Source organism: Poecilia formosa, unplaced genomic scaffold (genome assembly GCF_000485575.1).
Source record: "Poecilia formosa unplaced genomic scaffold, Poecilia_formosa-5.1.2 Scaffold63, whole genome shotgun sequence".
NCBI lineage: Eukaryota > Metazoa > Chordata > Actinopteri > Cyprinodontiformes > Poeciliidae > Poecilia > Poecilia formosa.
Genome location: NW_006800002.1, coordinates 1,266,354 through 1,291,330, shown reverse-complemented (window position 1 = coordinate 1,291,330; position 24,977 = coordinate 1,266,354). Strand labels below are relative to the sequence as shown.

Here is a 24,977-nt window from a genome sequence, read left to right as displayed (position 1 = left end):
CTCCTGTTAAAGTCATTTTACCATTTAATTATTGTTAAAATCTTTGAGGCTGAGAAGAAAAAGCAAGTGGTAAAAACTTAAATCCACCAAACATGGTTAGGCATTGTTTTGCAGTAAAAAGGTGGTGCAACCAGAAGAGCAAGCAGAATGGAATTGTCTGTGAATCACAGGTTTGCTGCAGCAAGATGATTTCCTCTAAAAGAGAGGAAATCTAACACCACCCACATTGCCTTTCGTTTGCACTGCAAGGACAACGTAGGATTGGATGTCCTGGACTGAAGAACGTTTGCAGTTTCGTTGTATCCCAAGTTTAAAACTGATGAGAGTGGGATCTTTTTCTAAAATATGAGATATTTGTTGATTCTGCAAAATTTAAGAACTTTGTTAGGAACATTTATTTTCTGCCACTACCACACAGCGCCCCACATTAGAAACATTATTTATTGTTAAAATGTCTGTCTGTCTGGCAATAAATAACTCCTATCTTGTTCTGTGTTGCATCTCCAAGAAATGACGTGTTTAAAACTATTATAAATCTGCATGAAGTCATAAAATGACATGAAATAAAATTATGAAAATGGCAAGCAAATTAGGACTGTAGCAGACTATGATGGTATATTTTGAGGAAACAAAAACGAAGTGACCCAAACGTAACATAAAAATCCTTACACTTGAAACTTCAAACAGTATCTTTTTCGAAAGGTTGATGGCATGCTATTGCAAATTGACAAGAAAGCAACTAGACAAACTGATGATGTAATTATTGTACTATGAAAACTACAATTTTTCTGATTGATCAGATATTTTTCAGACTTGATCTTTGCAGTGAGGCAGCCAACTATTATGTCTCTAACCTCTTAATGTAATGTGTGCTGCCTTATAATATTATATAAGCATCACCATTATGTCAGCGATTTCAGTTCGCAAAATGTAACAGTCCATTAAAATAAATCCCACTATCTGTAGACTCTGATAGCAAAATACTGTAATTTCCAGATAAAATTAATCATTATTTCATAAAAGTGATTTAAGCACATGAACTGCATTGTAAGCAACTTCAAATGGATGCCCCGGAACTATGATGAGGATTAAGATTTAAGTTTAAATTCTACATGGGTAATTTGGACTAAAAGCTTTGGAACACATCTAATTAGGTTCCAGTGAGTGTCACAACACCACCATTTCCTTTTGGGTTGGTACATAACCATTTCTTCTAAAGCTAATGCATAGAGATTATATATAAAGCTGCTGGCCATCTGCTATGGTCTTTGTAGTTTAAAAAACCACACACAAAAAAGCACAACAGTAATGTACAGATGAGATATCTAAAGCCTGGAAGATACCAGTGCCTCTGCCTTGAGCTATAAAAAGGGAGGCACTAACTGTGCATCAAAAAGTGCTACTTAACATCACGAGTGATAACATCCCGATTCTGCTTAGAGGAGTCAATCCAAAACGGTTTTCCTGAATACCTGGAGTTTCCTGGTGCAGAAGTTGGGAGATCATACCATTCACTAGTCATTGTGATCAACTGAAACCATTCGTGATGTTTTGACAGCCTCTTCAATGTAAATAGCACTCCTCTCAGGCTGTACTGCTGCATCCAATCAGCCATATAAGAGAGTTGGGAGAGAGCAGAGGAAAGAAAGTAGTGATGTCAAAATAAGGGGAGAGAGGAGGGGAGCGGAGGGAGGGCTGGGGGTGGAGGGACATGTTTCCATAGCAACTAGTACAATTGAGTTTAACTGTGGTTGAGAGACATGAGCAGCAAGCAAATATTTACTTCTTCCTTAAAAGCTGGAAGTCCAGAATAGAAGTATTTTATTATATAAAAAAAGAACTTGTTAGTGGGGACCTTAATTGTGAGTGTTTACAAAATTAAAAGCTTTGGGTTTGTGCCGTCTTTTGTATTGATGTTAACAAAGAAGGAATACGTGTGAAGTCTTTTGTGTGCAGTGGACCAAAACACAGAATTTATGAGCCGGCCTCTGCTTCCGCAGGAGCCAAAGTGGTTTTTAAAAGAAGAACTTGCACACATATCAGGGCTTCCCAAAGTTATTGGAGTTTGGACTGTCCAAGAATATTAAGTGCTGCCCATATATATTCAGCAACTTATTTATATTACAGTGAGATTTATGCCTGTGGTGTGACAAGTTTGCCAACTAGACATACAAACCACTTCAGCAACTTAAAACAATTAAAGTGCAATTTTATATCACAGTTAAGTAACTATGTCGCCTTCAGTTGTTATAAAAATGCTTTACATATAAAATATGACTCAAAAGTAATTTGACGGCTAGAAATTGAGCTTGTGTCTCTTTAAGAAGCTCCGACTCTCTGCCTTCAGCAGGTCTTTTACAACAGTTTTCGTCCATTAGGTTGTTTACTACAGTACTTAGGAACGTTGGACTGAGAAGTCATTTGTATGATTAGATGTAAGATAAGATTAGATTTTTAAAGAAAATGCACAGTTAAAGAAGGAAGAACATGTTTTAGCAAGCTAAAATAATGATCAAACTACTGTCAAATTAGAACAACCTAAATTTGACAAGATAGATGTTGGAGTTGGTTAGTCAACAGTTCACTATGTGACCGTCAACTTGGAAGGATATGAATGTTGGAAGGAAAAATAAAGACATTTTGACGCTACTACTAGAGAGCTTTTGCTGCATTCTTTTACACTATCTAAATCCAATCTGCATTTGTCCTTTTCTGGTTCAAAGAATTCCTCCTCCTTTGTTCGACTCTCATTAGAAGGAAGTTATTTTGCCTGGAGTGGTGGTACTACAGGAACCACCACAGCTGAAAGCAGTCAGTATAAGCAGTTGAGTCAGTGCAGTGTAAATCTGTAATCAGCTTTCACTGCCCCATGACAGTTTTTCAGTTGATTGGAAAGCAGATGAAAAAAGAAAAACATATTTTCAACTTTAATAACCACTTCTGCACAAAATGTCGGATTTAATATGTAGAACATAGTAAAATGAATGACTGGAGTTTCAAACATGTCAAATCACATCACACAATGAAATTAGCATTAAGGACAAAAATGACGATATAAAGTATGAAGTCTTGTCTAATCACTGATATGAATGTCAGGTCTACACCAGAAAAAAAAGATTCATGTGTCTGCGAAAATAAACCTTAAAAAAAATAAAAAATAGAACAAATGATCCTGTTGAAAATCTTACATGCAATGGTCAAAATCATTTAAAAACAAAATAAGGGACTATCGATTACAAGCTCTATGCCTCGATAGATTTAAATGGCGGCTTGATGTTTTTGTTATTGATCAGCCGACCTTTTGTCCCCACTTTTGAAGCCTCACTTTTCTGTACTGAATCGTTTTTTTGTGTATCCTCGCATGTCTATGTAACAATAAATCAAATGAAAGTCTAGACAAATTACAGTTCATGTCCCTCAGTTATGCCGGGCTTTTCTGTGCAACCACACAACAGTCTGAAGATTGTATATATGTAGGATATATGTAGGTATACAGTCAGAAAAAAAAGCCTATCGAATGATTAGAATTGAATTGGCTGCCATTAGTATTGGAGAAGCTAATGCCTAGGCTGGTCGTCCACTACGACGAGTATTAGACATACTCTTTTCATGATATGCAGGTCATATATTATCTAACGCACTACTCTAATTTCTTGTCTCTTTCTTAAAGGTGGAACATCTTTGGCAGCATGGAAAATTAAGGAAGAGATGGTACTAGAACTACAGATAGATCCTCACATTCTTTCTTTGAGGAGATTAATTATTTTTCATTTAATTAATTTGGTAACACTTTATTTGAAGGGGGCGAATAAGATAGACATGACACTGTCATAAACATGACATAACACCTGTCATGAACATGACAGGTGTTATGTCATGTTCATGACATGAATATTTATGACTGTTGTCATAAAGTGTCATTCGGTAAATTATGACACTTTTAATACAAAGTTGACATTATTCAAAATGTCTTTGATATGACAACTTGACATTAACCAAGAAATCATTACTGATATAAATTTGTTATAAAAGTATTACTGTTTGCACTTTAAAAATTAGGTAACTTTATGTTATTAAAGGTAAAGTTTAAACAGTTTAAACATGAAGGCTTATTCATGTTCATGACAGGTGTTATGTCATGTTTATGAAAGTGTCATGTCAGTCTTATTCAACCCCCTTCAAATAAAGTGTTACCATTAATTTTTACACATCTGTGACTCTGTTCTAGGGCTGTTGTAAACAATTACTTTAGTAAACGAGTGACATATCAATCATTTTGACAATTAATTGAGCAACCAAATGAAAAAATTAATAAAATAAATCAGATATAAATATTGGCCCAAATTTTCATGTCTGTGCATCCCTGACTGTAACTTTTGTGTAGCTTAGAAAATAAAACTGTAACAAAAACAGGTCGTTTTTATGTCAACCTGGACAGAAATTACACACAATTTCTGAAATTACATCAAATTTAATAATAAAAGTAACAAAGCAGCAGAGTAACAAAGACACTTGTTATAAAAAAAGAATACTCCAGTCTTTAGTCAGTTTAATGGACAAACTCTGGTAACAGCTCAGGGAGAAAGTCTAGCACTTAGCATTCATCAACAACTCAATTTTGGGAACGAGAGCGTTGCGCAACACAAATAATTATCCGGCCGGAACACATGGCGCTAAATAGTAAAACCTAATTTAATGAAGCTTCAAGACGCATAATTTGCCTCAAGGGATTTTAAAAACCGAGTTGCTGTAATCATTCGATGAAATGTTACAGCCCTACTAACTACTCATGCAACAAATCAACCCATTTTTAACAGCTCCTTTGTTTCTATTGAGGATAACTGGCAATAAAGGTAGACATAAATGAATGGCTTAATAAAGTAATTAATGTGTCAAATATTGCACCACAAAAAACAAGAACTTTCCCAACTTAACACTTGAATCTTGATGTTGACCAACAGGAGAGAAGCCCGCCCATTAACCTCCATTCCCCTAACTCTTTAAGCTGCTGCAATAAAATGATTTAGATCCAAGCTTATTCATGTGTTTGAATGGCCTCAAACGTCTGCAGCTAAATTCAGCTGACAGTTGGTGACAAAGTTTGAAAATTTCTACTCATAGACGCTCTTCATTAAATTTCACTCAGCTCGAGCTGTTTTTCAAAGTTGTAACAAGACAAAATTTGAAAAAGTTCAAGGCATATGAATGATTCAACAGGGCACCGTAACCCACTTCCACATTCTGCGTGTCAGAAACCTAGCTTGACTATTATTAGGCTGTCAGAGAAATGCAATAATATGTCACTTTCCCTGAGACACAGCGAAATAGAAATATAGTAAACTCATTGAAAGTCTGAATTTAAGGATCACTTTTTTTTTTGCCTTGTGTTTCATCCTAACTACCACCCACCACCCACCTCATCACTGTTGCATACCAAGTGCCTCTACAAGCAAAAAACACAAAAACAACACTTAATGCACTCAGCAACTAAAGTAACCCTGTGCCCACCACATCACAAAAAAAAATAAAAATAAATAAAATATAAGAAAAAGAAGATCTGGAATGACACGACAAAGAGCTACAGGCACTGAGTCAGCCTTCAAATCCCCCAGATTGCAATCTGATCGAGCATCTGTTGGATGTGCTGAAAGTCTGATCAACAGAAGCTCCACCCAATTACCCACAGGACCTAAAGAGGCTGTTGCCAGAGACACTGAGCACTCTCCGAGGTCCTCCTTCTGGGCCCCAGTGGGTCAGAGCTGTTTTTGCAGCACACAGGGGACACGTATAATATCAGGCAGTGGGTTATTTTATGTGATTTATGCCATGTTGCTTGTGTTTTATCTAAAAATTTAATAAAAAATGTGTCATGTATCTTCAGTTACTCAGTGATTCTCACTTTCTGTGGGGTTACTGTTTGTGTGAAGGACAGATCAGAAATCTGCTTATTTTACCTCGGCGATCGGCGAGCTTGGGTTTACGTCAAGCCCGCCGACGTGGCAGGCTGAAACTCTTTAAGTAGCTATGAATGTTTATGTGTGTGTTTCACACTGGCAGAACAGATAATAAGCATAATCCCACATGGCAAGTGAGCTGAATCGCGTCTTGGGCTGAGGCTTACTGCAACGCCCCAAAGTGTAGTCTGCAGCATCCGAGGTGTTCTGAGATAACCGCGAAGGCCAGAAGAGAAAATATAAAACAGCAAGGCTCTGCATAAATTCTTGACTATATGCTATCCTTTCTCTTTATATTTTATCTTTTACTTCTAAAATACCAGCGTCTTCTTGTTTGGAACTTGCATTAAAGGGGCAACATAAGCTGGGAAGGTTGGGGTTTAGGCAACGTGAGACTGTTTTAAGGTGCAGCGGCTGGATCTGGTGATTGCTTAAGCCCAAGGACATCAATGTACACCGTTCTCATTCATGAAATAATCCTCCTGCCATCACCATGTTTACACATAAGATGCTAACACTTTCATGCACGTGCAGGCCCATGTGCATGCACTGGTATTTAGCACTGTAGTACAACGCCTTATGGCTATGCTAAAAAAAGAACGGCTACAGTCTCTAAAAGGGGGAAATGCATAACAAAGCCTGGAGTGAAGCAAGAATGGCGAACGAGTCAGTCATACCTGGTCATAAGCCAATTAATAGGAAAGCATGCATTTGATTTTAAATCGCACGGCATTTATCCAGTATAATGTGACATTTATATTCACCTCACAATTGAGTTTAATAATCTTTAAGTCAGAAAAACAAAAGGCTTTTTATGTTGACCTCCAGATACTTGAATTATTGACAATGCAAGCTGTCTCGTAAAGTCATGACAAGCCTGTGTCCAAACACGACATTGCCCGCAGCTACATTGACTGGTGAATCTAAAATAAAGCGCCAGCGTGTGAGCCACATTGGCGGATCTAATTCCTCCCCTTTTGTTTTCCTGATAGAAGGCAGGAAAGAAAAAAAACATCCAGATTTCCTGCTGTTTTCTTCTTCACATTTCCCTTGGTGTTGTGCACAATTGGAAGACTACTTTGCTCTGCTCCTAAATTATCAAGCTTATTTCTTGTAATTAGGATTTTTAATTTGCAGCTCAGATTTGTGGCTGGCACTGCGAGCTCTGTCTGTCATTGGGCTGCCATCAGATCCCAATAATATTCTGCGCTTGTAATTGGCAAGATTTTGAATCAATAATTCGGATTGAATATTTTTTTAAATAATTGTTATTTTTCCCTTTCTTTGGCTCTTTAACCTTTAAAAATAAGTGAAAGACAAGAAGATATTTTTTAAACTCCTGTAAGTGCCTATACTCTCCCACCTAACACTGTTGCTTTGTAGCAGATTTGATTTATTGAATTATAGCCTGTCAATGCAGGTTGGTTTTAGATCTGGTACTCTAAGGGATTTCTTTTTTTTTTAATCGTCCAAGAAATGCCAAGTTTAATTGCGGTTCTTCCAGAACTAGGTCACTCCTTTTTCCGCTTGAATTGTTTATTTTTCTCCAGGTCTCTCAGCCCCGTCTTCTGTAGAGGTGCCTTAACAACTTGGAAGCCTAACATGCGTTTGATTTTGCTACTTCTGTTTTGCATGCAAGTTTCATGAGCTCAAGGTTAGGTTTGCCAATTAGTGGGACATTGTGTCTCTCTTATGCTCTTCAGGCTCAGTTCCTGTTTCCTCATTTTCGTGTCCTTTCCTGGGTTTTCGTACAAAAACATTTCATTGCTTAAAATACTCAAACCAGAATAAACAAAAACTTGTTGATTGGATTTCTCTAGACAGAGAAGTAATCTTGAAAATCTTTCCACTGTAATAGCAAATATACATACGCAATGGATAGAAGTTTTCACACAACCGGTTACAATGCTAAATTATTGTGGCTTAAAAATTTAGGTTAATGTCAAAACCTTTTAACACCTTTTTAATATGACCTATAATCTGTAGCGATTGAACAATGCACAACTTTCTAACTCATTTCCAGTAATATGAAAAATACTTAATGCGTAATACCGTTTTCAACAACTGTGTAGAAGTGTCACATCCAGGCTTTGTTAAACAGACTAGATTACACTTAGTCTACGTATTAACATCCTTTATAGATGCGTACCTATATTCCAGTCATGCAATTATATTTGCTTATCTTTCAGGTCTCAGTGCGTTATTTTATTTGTCAATTTGCTGTTGATATTGCATTTTATTACCAACGGGTCACCAAGTATTGTTCTATGGCAAATTAAATTGTGTTTAAAAAAGTGCAGGGATATTAAAGCACTAATTTTAATTAATCATTAACAGATTTTCAAATGCATTAGCACAACTAATCATCTTTTTTTATTTCTCATACAGAGATTCCAGCAACATTCGTTTCTGGTATGAATGTAAAAGAAAAATGTCGTCTACAATCAACAGTGTTGGACAACACCACTTTTGGTCCAGTAGGGCTTGAATTTTGCTTGAAAAAAAGCGATTTGATTGGAGACTTTTTGCAAAATATGTTGTATGTTTTGCAAAAAGGAGTTAGTCTATCAATGAAGCCATTCAAGCCTAAAATAGCGTCTCAATTCTAAACATGTTGCAGCACCATTAGTAGTCAGCATCCACAGTCCATATTACAAATAAAGGACTTTTTTCAAAGTGCTATGAAGGATCAATCAATTGAAAATTGAATGGTATGAAAGCACTTTACACCAATCTGACAGTTGAAATACATAAAGATATATTAAGAATTACAAATATTTGTTGACTATTCTCATATGACTATTCAATATTTCTGGTTATCTTGAATAATATTTAGTTTAGTGACCAACTAAAGCAGCAGCATAGGCTGCTAGGGGTTCCTACATTTTCTGCTCCAATTGTCTGGCTCCATTGTTATTGTTAGCCACATTAGCCTCCAGTGCCCTTACAACTACACAGAGGAGTAATCAAGAGGGCCGCAGTGGTTTGTTTTATAGCTCCACTGTTTAGTAGCTGACTGGTCCATCAGCTGATTTACGTTTTTCAATGTGCGTTCGTTCTGCAGTGGATTTGTAACCGTTGTGTGATTATAAAGAGGTTCCGAACTTTGTAGCTGGGAAGCAAATCTCGATCGACAGAGCGCCATGTGCCTGGATTGTGAGATTAGGTGGCAAGATCGAAGCTTTTTTTTTTATACATAGGAACAAACATCGACGGCTGAAGTCTCCGAAAGCATTTGTGAAGATGCGTCTGATCTTTTTGGTTGTGATTACAAAAGATATTTTTACTGCAAAACCAACACTGCTCATCATCATAATGAGGCCTTACCTACAGTGAAGCACAGTGTTGGCAGCATAATGATTTGAGACCCTTAGTTAAGGATAGAGGGAGTTAATAACTGTTCCAAACACGAGTTAATATTGGACACAAACGTTCAGTCCTGTGCTTGACAGCTAAATGACAAAAAGTAACTTTATCTGTCAGCACAACAGTGAGCCAAAACATATCTGAGACACCAAAAGGATAAAGCAACAGAAGAAGCAACTTGTTAAAAAAAAAAAGTAAAAATGATCTCCTGGTGTTTGTTTGAAGTTTCAATTTCTTTTTAACTATGAGCTCCAGATATTTTATTTTTTTTGGCGTTTATTTGTACAGATTTTCTCAATGAGATCCATCATCTCATTTACAAAAGAGACTTGTTTTGATAAAACCAAAAAAATAACTCTGCAACGAAACAATACATTTTGCTCAACTAAATACGCTGATAAAATATTAGCTAAAAAGAGCAAGATGCATCTCAGTGTGCACAAAATACATTTGATCTTTTCAGCTTTTTCCAGCACTTTGTGCTTCACTGATTTTAATCACACCTAACCTTGAGTCTTCTTCTTTTAGTGCACAGGAGATGTCCTCACAGTCTGATAGATTTGAAGTGTTTTTGCAGAACAGACAAGAAATGACCAAGTCAACATTTGCCATGCAAATAAACTCCTCTGAATAGTTAGTGCTTTAAGAAAATCATAATGCTTCAAATAAAGCGCTAGTTTAAAAGCGTGCCAACTTCTGCAACTATATTATTGTATTTTCTTTTCTTTTTTTGTTTTGCTTCCCAAAAAGTTTGTTGTTCATTTAGATTCTTGTTCACATTAAATGTTTACTAATTCTGACATTTCTATTCTCTGCGTTACATGGGTATGTCAACTTCTTATATTCATTGTTGGTATTGTAATTTCTTAATACATTTGCAACATTTATTTTGAAACAGAAAATTAAAATTTTTCTTCCTCCATTCCTCTTTTGGATCTAGGCCAGTGGGTTTATTGCATTTTTGAGCAGGTACTCTGAGGGTTTTACGGTCTGGTTAAATACAAAATGTTGTTGGAGGATCTGGTGTATCGCTGGTATTGCAAATGATCAGTCTGGCATATCAATTCCAAAATCAAGGGTTCTCCTGCAAAGTATTTCATTACAAGATAACAAAAGCTACTCCTCTTTTTTTACCCAGAGCTCTTAGTTGGCAGAAGTTGTAATGTTGTGGCTGAGCAGTTTGCATTCTACAGTCTATGTGTTGGGTTTCAAACACATCGGCTACCAGAAGTTCACATGCGGATTAAATTTCCAGACCTCACAATTGCTTCTTGTAATTTGGCCACCCCCCACCCCTGCTTTGAGAGAGTCTCTCTTGCAGGCATTGAGCTGCAGGAGCTACAGTTCTCTTTAATATGTGAAAAGTGAGCTGTTGGTTGGAGAGCAATTATAAAACCTTCATAGGTCTTAGTGAAGAGGAAGCTCGGCTCTACCTTCAATTAGAGAGCCAATTAGCGGTTGGCTAACCGTGATTTAATTTGATAGACTCAGACTGTGCAGATGTGATGCTGTTTTTTTTTTGTTTTTTTTTTAAGCACTCAGCTCAATAAAGAGAAAAAAAAACATTTAGTGATTGAGTGGGATACCGATATAGGGTTCAGTTTTCGGAAAGCCCCTGTGGAACTCTTGTCCCTCTGTCAGCTCGTCTGCAGTGTAACGACGGCTTTGCATTGCTGGTTTTGGAGCGGAGCGGGGATTATAGAGCCTTCTTTACTGCTGTCTGAATTTACGACGGGAATTCAAATCGTTTCAGTTGACTCATAAAGTAAGAGCTCCTAAAGATTTTGATTGTCACATTTTTTAATTTTTATTTTATTTTATCAGTTTGGTCATTTGTATGCCGCAGTCGGGCTTGGGCCAGTTAACCGTAATTGCTAAAATTTTTCTCTCATAACATTCCCTACATTTTTGAAATCCCTTTAATTAGATGCCACAACTCTCTCCTCCAAGATGACAACCATCGCCCCCTCAGAGCCGGGTTTGTCGGAGACTACCTCCACAATTTTGGAGCGGAGGAAATGAAATGGCCTGTCTGCAGTCCTGACCTCTAACCCACATTAAGCACATTTGGGATCAGCTTGGCCAGACTAACCAACACAACCACATTGGCTGACTTATGACAACGTCTAGTTGAAGATTGTGAAAGCCATATTACGGCGGTGTGTGACCAAAATGGGGATCAGTATGAGTAGGTAGGCCAGGCCGTTGTGGTTGGGTGAGGTTGTCTCATGCAAAACAGAGTCCCTTGTGTATTAAATGAATACATTTTTAAATGATCAGTATTTCTTGTTTTCTAAACATCAAGCATCCAATCCAATTAACGACACAAAACATGAGTCAGTAGCAGAATAAGCTGTTTGCCATCGGCAATGGGGAATTTGACAAGTTTTTCATGGTCGCAACCCACATACTCCCCTCTATCACTTACCCACAAATTCATTTTTCTTACAGACTTTGTGCCATCTGAGGGGACATGAAAAGGATTCAGTCATATTATTTATTTTCAAAAAGCCAAGGTGTAACAAATAAATAAATCAACCAAGCAACAATTACTTTTATTTCCCTAAGTTTGTGTGTGGGGAGAGATGGATGGATGGATGGATGGATGGAAAGATGGATAGAGCCACTTAGAGGGCCACAGGTGTGAAAACGTCAAGCACCTAGGTATGAAAAAAAAATGGGTTGCCCCCTGGAGGTCAGTAAATCCAAGCTCAGTAATGTCAGAATACCACCTGTGCATGAAGTCTGATTGTGGAATTACCCCACTGCTATGCTTTTAGTGGTCAATGGGATTAAAATAAAGTAGAAGTGAAAGGGAATGACAACAGATTGGTCAAAAAATGCTTGGTCATGTAGCAATGCCCAAAGGTAGGCAAACTCATGTGCAACAACAACAACAAAATAATATCAAATGAGGTTTTGATTTGACACTAGTACTTTAAACATCTGTGTTCTGCTTAATTGTATACATTCTGCATTTCTATCAAAACACAGAGATCGAGTTCTTGATTGCTGTTTATTGTCATCTATGGAATTATTTTGTAGTTGGTAAATAGCGCATGGCTAATCAGCTCGTTGCTTTCTTTGTTATGCCTCCTATTATATACACACAGCATGTTTTTCTCTAAGGAATACAATTGGAACTAAACAAAATCAACACAAGACATTTCCCTCAGGGAGATGACACAGTAGGATGTTTCACTGAGTTTATGATGCGTTCAGTGTCATTAGGGAAGAAAATGTATTGAGTGCCATCTGTAGATAGGATTTCTCAAGACTTGGATCTGTACTGTAGGAATCAAAAGGATTGATTACACATAGTTATTGAATATTTAGTCAATGTCCGCATAATGGTGGTGGTTTGTACTTTGTCAAAGGGAATAACAGTCACAAAAAAAGAGTTTTGGATCACAACTTTTTTTTGTTTTTTTTGTTTTGTTTTTTCATAAAGTCAGCAAAGAATATGAAGGAGAAGGTGAAATAAATCTCTGGGCTTTAAATCTATAATCAGCAACATTTCAGCTGAATGGTGGAGTTTCCATTTTGTCAAACACTTTCATTTTCTCTACCCACTTAATGCTAAATATTTTTTTTCCATTTCAGTAACATAAATCTGTTGGTGTTTTCTTCAAGGAGATTGATGTGTTGGTTTTATATTCTCTCTCTTTGAACATTTAAGTATGCTGGAAAAAATAATTCAATCTGGCTCAATTTAAAATAAAAAAAAACTTGGGAAGATTGAGTATTTCATCAAGAATACATTGTTACCTTGGAACTCGAGTGTTTTGTTTGTTTGTTTGGTTTTTTTTTTTTACTAAAAATGAATTGTAAGGTAAAGCGATTATTTTATAGTAAGTCTTTTCCTTACACAGGTAATTGGAAGTGGAACAATCTTTCTTTTGTTTAGTTTTAGGTCTTTTGCAGATAATTCATCTTGACTAACTCAATGACTGCTTGGATTAAATTAGGGATGAATTCATCAATCAGCAAAATAAAATTTTCAGTACTTGCAGCCAAACCATATTTAGACCTCTGTTTGTAACTTGTGTCTTTCCAGGCAATAATTTATAACATGTTGTCTTTATAAGTTATACGTTTTAGGTAATCATCTTTAGCATTCCACTCACAAAATTGAGTTTTTTGTCTTTTACTTTTTTCTGTTACTTCTTTAGGCCATGTTTTTATATAATTTACTATCAAGTAAAGTTGATTGAAAATAATAGAAAACTGCTTTAAATCTGACTCAAATGAATTCTGCCAAAGCTGTGCACCAGCTGTTAAATTGTGCAGTAAAATTAAAAAGTGCATGCCAATTATCCTTTATCTTTCACTGCCTTAGTTATTCAGATGGAGCCATCTTCTTTTGACATGCTAGAGGGAATTCATGTTACTTTATTTAAAAGACTTAGACTTAGAAAAGAAATCCCATTTTCTTTAGTTACTCCATGTTCTTTTTTCCATTGATAAGTAGGCCTGTCACAATAACAAGTTTTGCTATTTTGTTTCAAGACCTTTTGGCACTGATTTAATGGAAATGACGTAATAATGCATGTGATTTCCTGCCATAGACATATACACTTTATTTTCAAAAGAACACATCACACTGGAACTGATAAACTAATAAACAAAACAACCAAAAACAAAAATAAAATGGATTCTCAGTCTCCATTAACAAAAAACGTACTTTAATAAATACTAAACAACATAAAGCCAAAGTGGAAATAAATACTGCATTCAACCAAAAGAGTGCAGATTATGAAATCTGTATACTATATTGCCCTTCAGTAATCACTAGATTTAAATAGAGAAGACAGGCACATCCAACTACCTAGTGCAATAGTTCACACTACACGATTTTTTGCCCCTATTTTCCCCTTACCATAAGCCGAGAAAAGAGGCCCACCGAAGATTGCCGAACCGAACATCCTAAACGATCATCCAGAACGGCGAGGCAGATCAGAGCGAACCAGCCGATCTAACCAACGGAGAGCCCAAACCGGAAGCTGAAAGCTAAACAAGAAAAAACCGAGGATCCTCCGCCCTGCCTGAGGAGAAAAAACAACAAGAGGAACAAAAAACAGACAACACACAACAAAAAAAAAACCAGAGAATAGAGAAAATAATATGTGGAAACAACATTAATGTTTATTCAACATTTCGTGCAAAGAATATAGAAATGACAAGGGGAGGAGTTGAAGCCAAATTGCTACCGCAGTTGATAAACCCGGTAACTTTTCAGCTGTTCTTTGTTAACATGACATAAATAGGTTATAATGATTTTCATTCAGTCAGGACTGACTCTAGCCACATGCATCACAGGTAGATTCTAGTAAAGCATTGATTAATGCCTGGTTTTAAAATTAGTTAACTGGACTTGTAGCCATTACTTTGTGTCCATGTGGCTGGACACCACACGGCACGACGAACTCGATCGAACCGTTATACCTAGGATTTCTGTCGGCTAATGGTGGTCTCTCAGGTTTTGAAAATGGGCCGACAACTCTTAGTGTGCGCTGGGCATTACACTAAGGAAATAGGAAGGGAGGGTCAGTGAAGAGCACTGGAGTTGAGCCTTTTTCATTCAGTGTCATCAACAGTAAGAAAAAACGGCAGGAAGAGACGATAAAGCCAGTAATTAAAATGAGGTCGATAGGTTTAATTTATCTGCGATTAATTGATTTATCATTTATTGTGACAGGCCTATTGATAAGTCATAACTTTGTGTCGTTTTGCCCTTACTTTGCATAGTAAGGCCAACTTGAAACTGTCACTCCAGTAGAATTTTGCAATGTGATATTTCTCCTTATTTTTTTGCCAAAAAATTAACACTTCTGCTTTTATTTTAAACAGAAAATCAATAATTGATTTTCACATGTATATTGTCTTTGACTAGAACATGTATTATTTTGTTTCTCCTAAAAAAACATACCTATATATCTAGGGAAATATATATTGTACCAATTAACATAGTATTTTACTTGTGAGAATTGTGAAAAAATATAAAACTTTTTTTAATCATTCTTCTCCTTACTGCCAAAACGAATCAAACAAGCTGATTTGATCTAATTAGTTGTCCTGTGTGTAACAGTAATCAGCCCACAGACATGTTGCTCATAATTTACCAGCTGTAGTTTTAAAACAGAGCTGCTGTAATGGAACTAATGTGAATTTTAATTTCTACAGCCCAACTTTCCCTTTTTCCAGACCGGATACGTTTCCAAACAGCCTGATATTTTTTTCTTTTTGTAAACAAAGGAAATGTTTCATAGCTTATTTGTTGCCTGCTAACAGCAGAGCCTAGAAACAGGTGGTGGAGGGGGAGACTTACATTTCACTATACGCAGTACAGCTGAGCTGTAATAAATACATGGACCAATCACAGTTTGAATAAATCTGGAAATTTGTAAAAGTGTGCATCTACAACAAATAAAAAAAAAATTAACCACAAAAAAAAATGAGTGTAGTGATTATAGTTTGAAATGAAATATATTTATTTCATTACTCTTATTCAGTTAATGGTCCTTCTGCTACAGCCCATAATCAAATTAATTAACTGATTAAATGATTTATTTGTCAAGGGACAGTGCACATTATTCAGCGACAGACTAACCGCTAAAGTTAGCAAATTTTCATCATTGACAGTTGTCAAAGCCAGCCTAAAAATTAAAATAAAAATCACACATCACTTAAAAATATACAAGAAGATTATAAGAAATAATGCATTTTATAAAACGACACAAAAAAGAGCAATTTTTGCTTTAGACTTTCTCTGGGTTTTGTCAGACAGATGCTAACGTCTGTTTGGTTAACCCGCACCAGAACCAAAGTTCAGCTTTGAAAGATGATTGTTTTTGGAAATTATATATGTGGTTAATTAGATATATATTTTATGTACTTATTTTTAAGTGTTGGTAACTGTACGTTACTATTTATACTGTATTTCTTTGTGAATTGTGGCATTGTGGCACACATCCTTTTTTGAAATAATTTACAGTTTCTCATGTTGCAAGTGGACATCGTTTATTAAAGTAACTAAACATTTCTTTCCTCTTGACACATCGTGACAGAGCTGTTTTTCTTCTCCACCTGCACCAGTTCCTTCTGTGTGTGTGGAACTGATTAATTGTGGTGATAACTTGATGTTATTTTTCTTGAAAGGACAGGGCTGCTGGCAGTGGAGAGGGAGGGATTGTTAGTCATGTTTTGGTAGCAGGTCTGCAAGGAGCCGAAATTGGTACAGTTATTGATGTGCATGGGCTTTGCTTTCCACAGATTTGTTATTCGCACTGCTCTTTCAATCTTGCAAGAAATAAGAACAAAAAATAAAAAATGAAAAATTAAGTATGAATGTAGTCTTAGATATGCAACCACTTCTACATACAGGCAGTACATGTTGATACCACAAGGAAACTATGATCTTGAACAGTACAAGAACTCTGTTTTGTATAAAAGACCTTTTTGTTTTCTTTAAAGTTTTAAAAAAACAATATTTAGGTAAGGTAAGGTCATTTTATTTATATAGCACATTTTCAGCAACAAGGCAATTCAAAGTGCTTTACATGAGTTACAAGGAAATACAAACAAAATAACAAACCAAAGGAAAGAAAAAAAGAGTAAAGAAAACTAATCTAATGTTGTTCTAAAGTATGTAAACTAAGTGCTCCTGTTCAGGGTTGCTAAGTATCTAATACAATTTCTAAATAGTGAGTACTCTATAGTTTCTGATAAAATAAGCTAAAGAATGACTGATCTAATTCCTTTTCTGGGTTAAAGTGAGTACTCCACAATTCTAAGTTTTTTCTAAATCCTTTTCTGGGTTAAAAGTAATATAAACTAAGCAGTGACTTTTCCTGTTAAGTATTTCTGGATTCCAAGTTCGTAGTTATTCTAATTCTAATTCTGATTCCATTTCTGGGCTGTATGATCTAAATAGTGCGTACTCCACAATTTCTGATATTACTAATAAACTAAAATAATCCTTTTCTGGGTTAAATAGGGAGTACTCCACCGTTTCTTAAACAAAAAAGAGGAATGGACACAGTAGGTCAGGTGGCAACATTCAGACAAAGCAAAGGGGCAAAACAAAGACATGAGTGAAGGCGGTGACGTCAAAGGGCCACGAAGGAATGTTACTGAGCGTCCTGGCAGAGTCCGATAAAGGTGTTGTTTATCTAGGAATGTCCTTAGGAGCATTCAGCTTTGCAACTCGATGGATACAGGAGGGGGTGAGGAGGGAAGAGCATTGTGTTTACATATTTTCAAGGAGATTACAGATATGCAGCCCTTCCAAGGCCAGATGGGGATTTAGGATTTTTTAGTGGCTGATAACTTTGTCAAAAGTTATCAGAATTACATTTAAATATATTTGTCCTCATTTAGATGAACATATTTACTTAACAGGGTTTCCTTCAGTGTATTATAAGCCTGGCGGGCCACCAGGCTTTATTTGTGGCTCCAAACATTCTAAGAATTGCTTATTTTTATAAGTCTTTTTAAAATGTTTGCATTTTTAAAGACTATATATTTGGTGTTCAGATATTAATCTTCCAATCTTTTAGTAACACACAATTATCAAGTGATATTTTCAAATTTCCTGTCAGCTTTAAACATTTGTTAACTCGGGCTTAGCAAGTTTTCTGGGGGAAACCTTGTTTAAAATCTTACAGGGACTTAAGTACTTTGCCATTAAAAAGGCTTGAGATATTCACTACGGGTGTCTTTTCCAATGGATACTGCACATTAGTGTGTCAACAGTGACGAATCCAAGTAGTCTTTAAATAATTTATGTGCATCCTTTATTTCTGCTAATCATATTTCAGATTACTGCTTGTAAATGTTGTAATTGTGTGACTTTCTTTTCATTTGTAGTTTCCTTGGAGGTCCAGATCACACCTACCCATGGTGAGATTAGCCTTGGAGAATCCAAATTCTTCATGTGCGATGGTAAGTTACAGAGTTCATATGTTTTCTTTTCGGTACTTCATTTAAATAACATTTCATTTTATATTTTGGTTTTAATTTTGTGTGGAAGATAAAGAGAAAAAAAAAGAAGTTTGTTTTGAAATCTGCATCATTTAAAAATGAGTCGATCTTGCCCAAAGTACTTAAGATTCTTTATACTGACAGAAGAAACAATTTACTGTAATCTTTAAATTTTGACTTTACTCGCTACTTGAAACTTAACAATTTTGACACTATCTTACTTTGGCTCAATTTCTGAGCTCAGCAGAACATTTGAATTTGATGTACTTAGGAAAAAACACTGCAGGTTATACTGGAATGTAAAGTTGCACCAGGTCTTGCTCAGATGATACGCATTTTCAAATGTCTTTAAACTCCACTTGGGCATCAGTTTTTTTGTTGTTGTTGTTGAATACATAGTAAGAACTTTAAAACGACAAAATATGTGCTATATATTCTGTGACTCAACACTTTACAAGTGCTATTTTAAAATCTGTTAAAAATTAAAGAAATTCCAAGGCAAAGATTTGTAACATCAAAGCAAACATCTCTAATCTTCATCTTAAACTAAAATGCGTCTTTCAGTATTCTTTTGATTGAAGATGCAGTGTTAGAAAAATAGTGAGAGTTCTTAGTTTTGCATTCTGTATGTATTGATTGGGTTTTGATCAAAATTTAACTTGATGGGTTCTGATCACTTTAACTTAACTAGAACCCATCAAGTTAAAATCGTCTGATTCCGGCTTCTGGCCAGATAACTGGAGTATCTCAGTGTTTCTCAGTCCCGGTCCTCAGGGACCACTGCTCCGCATGTTTTAGGTGTTTCCCTTCTGCCACACAGCCGACCTGAATAAATGGGTGATTAACATGCTTCTCTAGCACTTGGTGGCATGCAGGGGTTAATGCTATCATTGGAATCAGGTGTGCTGGAGCAGAGACATCTAAAATATGCAGGGCGGTGGTCCCTGAGGACCAGGATTGAGAAAGACTGGTGAATTTCAAGTGTGAAGTTAGTAATTTGAGCGAGCCAGTAGTCCTTTTGTTGGTGAAATGAGATTGTGTCAAAATGAAGAAAAAACTTGACATTTTTAATTCCTAAAACAGTTAGCAGTTAGAGCTTTGATGTTTTCTAGGCTTACTTTGTGAAACGACTCAAATGGGAAACACGAGAAATAGTGAAACCTGCATTGATTTCCAGAGGAAGACACACTTTGTGCTAGCCTGTGCTTTAAATAAGAGCACATTGTTGTGTAAACTAGTTTGAAAAAAATGCAACTTGGCCAAGATGGCCATGTTGACGTAGGAGCTTCAGAGATCCACAGATCAGGTAGGAAAATCTTTGGACTCCACAAAGATTTGGGTCCAATCAGATTATAATTTTTTTGCGTGGTCATTCATACTACTAATTACTGACCGCAGTCAGACGTGTGTGTGAACAGCTTACCCCAAAGCCACCCAGAGGAGCAGAAGAAGAGCATAGATGTCACACAGCACTGCATTGTTTCCAGAAGGAATAATGGACGCCACCGTCAATGGATTGATTTTAATATCATTCAGTAACAGGAGCCAACAGTATTGTCACAAGACGAAAACAAAACAAAGGAAGCTAATAAAAAGAAAGCACAGCTAATAAAAGTGAAACACTGCTAAATAAAAGGAAGTACAATTAATTTTGCAAAGCACTGACTCTACCTTTTGTAGCGAAGTCTGTTTGGAAGTGCCGTTGGATTGTGAAGTGAAGCGCTTCACTGACAGACTTCTTTCAGAATGTTCAGTCATAATTATCAGCCACTGTTTACCTCCACATTTACCATGTCTGGCTTCTTCTGGTGCAGAATTATGATGCATCTCTAATGTCAATGACGCAAAAGTCAAATAACATGCAACATGATAGTTCAAACTACAGATAGCCTTATTATTGCACTACGCAAATCTGCATTCATTAAAGAGTGCTGGAAGAAAAGTATTGCTAAGAGATCAGGCAATCTGTTCAAAGTTTGCGTTCAAAGGACAATCCTGGAAGTAAACCTGCTTGAGGCAAAGAAAAAAAATGAAGGATTACCTTCCAGCAGGGCACAGATCCTAAGCATACAGCCAGAGATACTTTGGAATAGTTTAGCTCTGAGCAGAATAATATGTCAAAGACTAGACCTAAAACCAAAAGGGAATCTGAAAATATATGTTCAGAGATACTCTCTGCCTGAGTTGGAGCTATTTGGCAAATAGGAATTATCAAACATTTCAGTCTCCACTGCAAAGGTAGAGAAATACACTAGAAGAGCTTAAATCGGAATGGCAGGTTGTTTTACAATGAAGTCAGAGTGGCTGTGTACAAATTCAGGACATGCTTTCCATGAGTTTTGCTTTGGTATTGTGTTGCATGGCTTAATGTTGGCGTATTCTAAAATAATCCAAATAAAATACATTAAAGATTTTGGGTGTAATGTCAATTTGAAAAGATTCAAGGGGGTATGAGTTGTTCAGCAAAGCGCTTTACATGATGCAGTCATGATGAAATCATGTCAATCAGCTTTAAATCTTTTTAAAATTAAAAAAATACATCATCATCATCATCATCATCATCATCATATCTTTATTCCAGACACAAAAAAGGTCCATAATAAAAAACATGAAACAAACAAAATAAGAAGTAAAAAAGACGATTCACCCGCTTTCAATATGTCATCTGCTGACAGGATCTGATTCCTCTAGACTTGGAGTGAGCCCACTACCGCTGTCTCTTTTCTCATCTCCTGCTCGTCTTTCTGTGTACCTAGTTGTAGGCGTTGCCAAACACGTGGACTGGTATGGCCCGAGCGGGGAGCGGATAGCCCCGAATAGACCAGACTTGACTGTAACCCGCAACGATGAGTCATCTTCCACCCTCACATTTTATGAAGCCAAGACCGATAGCGCCGGGACGTACAAGTGCGTCGCCACCAACGGAGACCAGCAAGCGGAGGCAACCGTTAAAGTGAAAATCTTCCGTAAGTGCCGGCCCCCCCTTGCCTCCCCCTCCCCTCTCCTCTCCTCTCCTCCACGGCAGCCTTTAAAAATGTTAAATCATACAAACATGCATGCAGGATGAAAAATTAAAGGAATGGGGTTTGTTGTATTTTATTGACTGCTCAAAGGCAACACATTATTCTTGTCGTTTTTTCAAGTAAGGGGTTTTTCCATCAGCTCAATAAAGTGTTGGAAGACCATTAAAGGGCTGTTTAATGATCCTGTCTGTTGTGTGGCTCTTCTGAGTAATGGGTTTTATTTTGCTTGAATGCCAAACATCAACAAATGTCCATATCCATATGATGAAATCAGTTTACTCAAAACTTTTTTTTGTCCTCTAGCTGTTTTAGTTCTATATGTATATGTATGTATATATATGTATATATATATATATATTTATTTATTTATTTATTTTTTTTAATGCACATTTGCAGTATACAGTCCAATATTTTACAAAAGAAGAATGCAGCTTCATAAATATTCATTTTGACTTTGTTAATGCTGGGATAACTTAGAAAGTTGTGTTTTTTATTCAGGAAAACATAAAGGTAAGTAGCTTTTATAAAACTTACACCTGCTTCCTCACACCACCGCAGTCCCATGAAGGTTTGTCATCAGTCTAAAGGTTAGCAGGAGAGGCAGCAGACTGTCGATGGACTACACTGTTACGCCTCCAAAATACTAATAAAAGCAGCAAACTGATCTCAGAAGCTGCACTCCAAGAATCCCACCGATTGGGTCACGATTCCACTAAAAACCTGTTCATGTTCTTTATTCTTTGCACTGACAAGCATTTGTATTTTGTAAGTTTGATGCGTTTTGAATATTTTCAACACATCTTTACAAAGCTTTGGTTATATTAATTATTGTGATACATTTCTGAATAAGAACATTTTCATATTACTACATCTAATTACATCAGTACCACATTACAGTCGTTCTGCATTAGAAATGACATACATGAGGTTTTTAATTATGTAATATTGTAGTGGTCTATGCCTAAATCCTGTTGTGTGCTGAAAAGGTCAGAGGCTAGTTTCATTCAGTCTTTAAAGGGACGCTTTCAGCACTTCATACCTTTGTGATTTTCAATGTTTTAAGCCCCAATTTTTTCTGGTACAAAATGGAGTGTTCCACAAGGGGAGGTTTTCAGTGGATTATGCATCATTTTGTGCTTACCAAGAGGGCATTTCCTAAATCAACCTAAAATCAACTCAGAAAATATCAACGGAATAAATTTTCTGTATTCTATTTCTTTTTTATTGAAAGGAAACGGTTACTTTAGTTGATAATGAGTTGACTGTTCCAGATGTGGATCAAATCCAACTGCACAAAATAATCGAGTGGGAGTCTAATACAAAGTTTTCAAAGGATAATATATATATTCTTTTATTGTTTTACAATTACTTTTGATTCTATTAGAGCATGGGGGTCAAATTCCCTTTGGGTGACATCAAAGGGCCAGTTGTGGCAGAACGTATTGGTAAAACTACCAATTAACAAATTGTTAAAATATAACAATTTGCATTGCATTCGATGAGCACTTCTAAAAATTCAATACTTAACATTGAAGTAATTTGGCACTATACAAATAAAAGCTGATTTGATTTGACAACAGTTTTATGCTCAAATATTTTTATTTTGAAGTTCTGTTTCTGTGGCCCTCAAGAGTCTAAAAACAGTTACAGTGGGCCGGATTTAGCCTTGAGTTTGACACATGTGCATTACAGTAGCAAATTGTAGTAGATATCTACATGTGTTTTGTTCCTTCATTAACTTTGAAATCTATTTTATTGCACTAAATTGGTTTATTTGCTTGTTTTAACTAGACTAGGCCTTGGTTGTTTTTAAATGTGCCAACTAAGTAAATGTGTGCAAAAAAATAAACTCATAAGTACAAGGGTGTGAAGTGTTTTGTTTATGGGTTCAAAATGGCTTGAGGAAGAGATTAAATAGAGAATGAATATGTGAAGAGCAAAATTAATCAGGAACTATTCTTATGACTTTCACTCACATTTAATCCTCCAAGCTATCTGCCTCACTCTATGCCACAAAATGATCCGTATTTGTTCTTCACAAAAATTAGATCCAGAAAAAAAAAAAACACTGCAACGTTCTCACCTCACAAAACCTCTGAAGTTGGTATAAGAAAGTGTAAATATGCTGCTAATCTTGCACAACACTTCATTTCATAACCCTTGTATGTAGAAATGGGGTCCAACTGACCCCACACACGTAAAACTTGTATCATTTGCCATAGTCCTCTACGTTGGCCTCAGTCCTCGCACGCTAAACTTAAGCTAAACTGCTCATTCAAAAAAAATGCATAAAGTTCTTCTGACCTCACTGTAACAATCACTGAATTAGATGAACCAAATCCCTGAGTGTGATTGTGGTTTACGTGTTTCATTGCAGAAAGAATAACCTTCACAAATGCACCGCCTCGCCAAGAGTTTACTGAAGGAGACAACGCAAACATCGTTTGTGATGTCACCAGCTCACCCCCGCCCACAGTCTTTTGGAAATACAAGGGAGCCAAAATACAGATGGAGAAAGATGGTAAGGCTGTTTGTCCCTGTTACTAGCTGTTGGTATCTTTTGATAATTAAATCATGAACTGGTCCTGTAATCCTTGTGATGCTTATGAACTCAATTTAAACTTTTAATGGAGATAATGACCAGTGGCGCCACAAGGGGGTTAGAAGAGGGCCATAACCCCCTGTTCGAAAACGTTGGCTACCTCACTGGCCCCCAACGAGAGTCATGCTCAGGTCATAGAAAGACACAGTCATTCTCTTCCATGAAGACATGAATGTAAAACTCAATCAAATAAATGTATAAAATAAAAAAATAAGAATAATTATTGGATACATACATAAAATACTTGTGTGTCAGATTTACGGGCGTACCAGAAACGAGCAAAAAAAAGAAAAGAAAAAGAAGGTTCCAGCTGGATCCGTTTTATGTAAAAAAAAAAAAAAAAAAAAGAAGTAAAAAGTAGATTGTTTACGTCGAAGTTTTTAACATATGTAATTAGTCAGGATTAATACACTAAAGCTTTAGCGCTATTATAAACTGTTTTGTGAAGTGAATCTATGCAGTATGATAAAATTTTATTATCATGCGACTTATAATGCATCTGTTCTGTTCTGCAGTGTGGTATAATTAGGGAAATCTCCCCAGCCTATATAGAGCTGTCAAAAGATAGACAGAGAATTTCTGAAAGCGCATTCTGGCACCCAAAGAAAGGCTACCTAATTATATTTATGCAGATCTGCTGGTGTCACAAAGTTAAAATTGCTTGTGCACCACTGCTCATGGCTTTCTTCTCTGGGGTTTATCTGTGCTTTGAAAGAAAAAAAAATTAATTTGGTCTCGGGTTTGAAAATAAAATCCACTCTTCGTCTCATTCGACACTGGCAGTTTAATAACGTTAGTGTTGGTTTTGCTTACTAGGAAATAACACATGCTCGTGTGGGTTGCAACAGCGGTTTGGATTACAGTTTTGTGGTTCATATTTCATTTCAAAGTGAAAAAAACTTTGCTTTGGGCATATTTTTATTTGCCTCCAGCTTGTTGGAGACATGTAGGACATGTTAATAACTTCTAACAAAATGGAAATATCTATCCTGTTTAGGTAGTAGTAATGTTTCACAGTTTGCAACTTTGAATCATTAAAAACAAGAAAAA

At 36.3% G+C, this 24,977-nt stretch overlaps 1 protein-coding gene across 20 annotated transcripts in view; it reads left to right on the top strand.

Moving 5' to 3' along the window:
- ncam1b (neural cell adhesion molecule 1b) overlaps positions 1-24,977 on the top strand; it is a 112,316-nt gene that overhangs the window by 32,677 nt on the left and 54,662 nt on the right. For all 20 annotated transcript variants that reach the window (XM_016672590.1, XM_016672588.1, XM_007554378.2 and 17 more), the window contains exons 2-4: positions 18,189-18,263; positions 21,059-21,268; positions 23,703-23,846. In XM_016672590.1, the coding sequence (XP_016528076.1) occupies positions 18,189-18,263; positions 21,059-21,268; positions 23,703-23,846 (429 nt within the window). The remainder of the gene's footprint in view (positions 1-18,188; positions 18,264-21,058; positions 21,269-23,702; positions 23,847-24,977) is intronic.